Below are 3992 nucleotides of genomic sequence, written 5' to 3'. Positions count from 1 at the left end.
ATTGTGCTGTTGATTTAATACCCTAAAGAGAGAATTTTTAAATGTTGTAGTCTTCAGTCTGATGACTGGTTCGATGCAGCTCTTCAGGCTAATCTATTCTGTACAGACTTCTTCATCTCCGCATAAATTCTGCAGTATACATCCATTTGAAGTTGCTTAGTGTGCTCAAGCTTTAGTCTCCCTCCAAAATTTGCCACCCCTCCCCCTCCCCACTTCCTTCCACTACCAGACTGACTATTCCTTGAAGGCTCAGCCTGTGTCGTATTAAAAGATTCCTTCGTTTAGTTAAGCTGTGCCATATATTTCATTTCCCACATTACAAATGCTTCTATTCTCTTCTTGCTGTGCTTCTTATCGTTTACTTTTGCACAAGGCTTCACTCTTACAAAAACTTTCAGAATCGACCAATATTTAAATTTGTATTCGAAGTTTACAAATTTATCTGTTTTCCAAACGCGTTCCTTGCTAATGACGGTCTGCAGTGTAGTTGTCTCTCCTTCGACCATCACCGGTATTTGGCTGCCAAATAGCAAAACTCATCTGCCTCGTGCCTCATTTTGTAATCGAATTTTAATAGAAGCACCTGCTTTAATAAGATTATTTTCTATTATCCTTACTTTACCTTTGCTGATGTTCATTTTATAAACTATATTCAGGACACTGTCCATTTCGTTGAACTCTGAAATTATTTATCTCTGGTATCTTGTATTCCTGAATTTCGCCAATGCAGAGAAAAATCACTCAAATCAGGGTACTACTGAAGCGTTAGCTCAGAATTCTTCTAACTGTATTTCTCCTATAGAAATATGGCGAAAAGCTATGGAAAGTATCTTCTACTAGCTATAAATAAATTCATTCATAGCTTATCATACGAGCAGCAACGACCTGGGTACCTTCGTCGCATGTAGGGTGTATTGCGTCAGCCGCAGTGCATAGTTAACGCCCAAGGAAGACGAGGCTGGAAGGACATTCGCAAGCACTTTCACGCCAGTGGGTCGCTGGACTAGGGTATAAATAGCGCGGGTGCGCTGCCCGTAGTCACAGTTCAGCAGCTGCAACAGCCGACAAACCACAAAGCCTGCCATGAAGACCCTGGTGAGTGCAACTGTCTACCCTGATGTTCACAGAAGTTCCGGATGCGCCGCCTCTTGGATGTCGTCACCCATATCGTTATCACCTACATGGTGCTCATATCTGCAGTTTCGCTCCGACGAGATGTGCTGCTGTATCCTGGCAATAAATATGACTTCATTAAGCATCACAAAATACGATGGAGTTGCAATGTCGGTAGTTCACTCTCTGTCCACAGTAGGACATAGAATACGACTTCTAATACTGACCACACCTATCTGATCCGAGGCATTCGTGGATTAATGTAATGCTGCTAAGTACACGGAAAGTTAGTACCTGGAAACAAAGGACGATGTGTATCCAAACTACAAATAAATAAGGTCCTTGGTCAAATGCAGCTCGAACTGATTTGCATTTAGATTTTCCAAGATTTAAGCTAATAGGAGAATGTAAAGGATTAATGCTACGAAGAGCGTAAGACAGAATAATTGCCCCTTTCTGATACCGCAAGACATCTGGTGATTTTTCCGGAAATCTGACATTAACACCAGCATCATAATTAAAATTGCTACACCACGATGATGACGTGCTACGGACGCGAAATTTAAACGACAGGAAGATGCTGTGATATGCAAATGATTAGCTTTTCAGAGCATCCACACAAGGTTGGCGCCGATGCCAACACCTACAACGTGCTGTCATGAGGAAAGTTTCCAACCGATTTCTCATATACAAACAGCAGTTGACCGGCGTTGCTTGGTGAAACGTTGTTGTGATGCCTCGTGTAAGGAGGAGAAATGCGTACCATCACGTTTCCGACTTTGATAAAGGTCGGATTTTAGCCTATCGCGATTGCGGCTTATCGCATCGCGATATTGCTGCTCGCGTTGGTCAAGATCCAATGACTGTTAGCAGAATATGGAGTCGGTGGGTTCACGAGGGTAAAACGGAACGCAGTGCTGGATCCCAACGGCCTCGTATCACTAGCAGTCGAGATGACAGGCATCTTATCCGAATGGCTGTAACGGATCGTGCAGCCACGTCTCGATCCCTGAGTCTGTAGATGGGGACGTTTCCAAGACGACAACCATCTGCGCGAACAGTTCGACGACGTTTGCAGCAGCATGGACTATCAGCTCGTTGATTATGTCTGCGGTTACCCTTGATGCTGCGTCACAGACAGGACCACCTGCGATGGTGTACTCAACGACGAACCTGGGTGCACGAATGGCAAAACGTCATTTTTTCGGATGAATCCAGGTTCTGCTTACAACATCATGATGGTCGCATCCGTGTTTGGCGACATCGCGGTGAACGCACATTGGAAGCCTGTATTCGTCATCGCCATTCTGGCGTATCACCCGTCGTGATGGTATAGGGTGCCATTCGTTACACGTCTCTGTCACCTCTTGTTCGCATTGCCGGCGCTTTGAACAGTGGACGTTACATTTCAGATGTGTTACGACCCGTGGCTCTACCCTTCATTCGATCCCTGTGAAACCCTACATTTCAGCAGGATAATGCAGACTGCATGTTGCAGGTCCTGTAGGGGCCATTCTGGATACAGAAAATGTTCGACTGCTGCCCTGGCCAGCACATTCTCCAGATCTCTCACCAATTGAAAACGTCTGGTCAATGGTGGCCGAGCAACTGGCTCGTCACAATACGCCAGTCACTACTCAAGGCCGTTATTACGGCCAGAGGTGGTTGTTCTGGGTACTGGTTTCTCATGATCCATGCACCCAAACTGCGTGAAAATGTAATGACATGTCAGTTGTAGTATAATATATTTGTCCAATGAATACCCGTTTATCATCTGCATTTCTTCTTGGTGTAGCAATTTTAATGACTAGTAGTGTGTTTCATTTCTAGCTAGTTTCGAGGCTGCTAATGTCTGCATCAAAAATATATATCTACATGCTTCTCGCACATGTATTGTCGTGTAGATGTGGATTAAGTGCATAAAGCACACCTGGCCATTATTGAATGAGGCACTTCAGTCAGCAACATCTATCGAGTATTATTATTAGTAGGCAAATAAATGTACGAGTGGAGTCAGTGGCATTGAAACAACTGGATTCATGACTACTGTGAACATAAATTACTAACGATTCGTTCGTTTCAGATATATGTCTTTTTTCCTCCAGATCGTCCTGAGCGTGGTGCTGGCCGCGGCAGTGGCGAAGCCCGGCTACCTGGGCGCTGGACTGCTGGGTGCCGGTCTGGCAGCCCCGGCCATCGCAGCCGCCCCCATCGCCGTGCCGGCGATCCCGCAGCCCCCGGCCAACATCATCATCGGACCCGGCGGCGTGCCCCTCGACACCCCTGAAGTGGCGGCAGCCCGCGGCGCCCACCTGGCCACCGTAGCTCAGACGCGGGCCCGCGACGCCATCATCAACTCGGCCGCCATCCTCGCCGCCCCAGCCGCCATCGCCGCCGCCCCCGCCTACGCGGTCGGCGCCCCCGCGCTGATCGGCGGCCTCGCCCCCTCGATCGCCGCTCTCGGACCAGCGGTGGCTGGCGCCCCTGGAGCCCTGGCTGCTGCCGCCCACTTGCAGGCCAAGGCTGCCCTGCTGGGCTGAACTGCACTTTACAACGACCTGTCAGCAGAGTGACACTACGTATGTCACTGACCATTCTTCTACACCCCAACACAGAGGCTACAGACATTAATGTACATACGTTTTATAAATAAACATGCAAAATTACTTATCTATTTCATTTGACCATGAAACAGATTCCCATGTGGACGCCATAATAACAATCGTACACGGCATACAGAAAGAACTGAAAGTTATGAAAGGAAATAATTCACCATGTCGGGATGGAATCCCTATTCGATTTCAAAAAGAGTGCGCTATGGCATTGGCATTCATCGCGACAATTTCGCCCAGCGAACAGTCCAAAGTGGCTGGAAAAAA

The 3992-nt window shown here is 47.3% G+C and overlaps 1 protein-coding gene across 1 annotated transcript; it reads left to right on the top strand.

Moving 5' to 3' along the window:
- Window positions 1-1047: 1047 nt before the first annotated feature.
- LOC124789048 (cuticle protein 18.7-like) lies at window positions 1048-3779 on the top strand. Its single transcript, XM_047256339.1, has 2 exons — window positions 1048-1095; window positions 3219-3779. The coding sequence occupies exons 1-2, from the start codon at window positions 1084-1086 to the stop codon at window positions 3651-3653; spliced, it is 447 nt and encodes a 148-aa protein (XP_047112295.1). The 5' UTR covers window positions 1048-1083; the 3' UTR covers window positions 3654-3779.
- Window positions 3780-3992: the final 213 nt, after the last annotated feature.

This window comes from Schistocerca piceifrons, chromosome 3, assembly GCF_021461385.2.
Source record: "Schistocerca piceifrons isolate TAMUIC-IGC-003096 chromosome 3, iqSchPice1.1, whole genome shotgun sequence".
Lineage (NCBI taxonomy): Eukaryota > Metazoa > Arthropoda > Insecta > Orthoptera > Acrididae > Schistocerca > Schistocerca piceifrons.
This window is presented reverse-complemented; position numbering and strand designations above follow the sequence as displayed.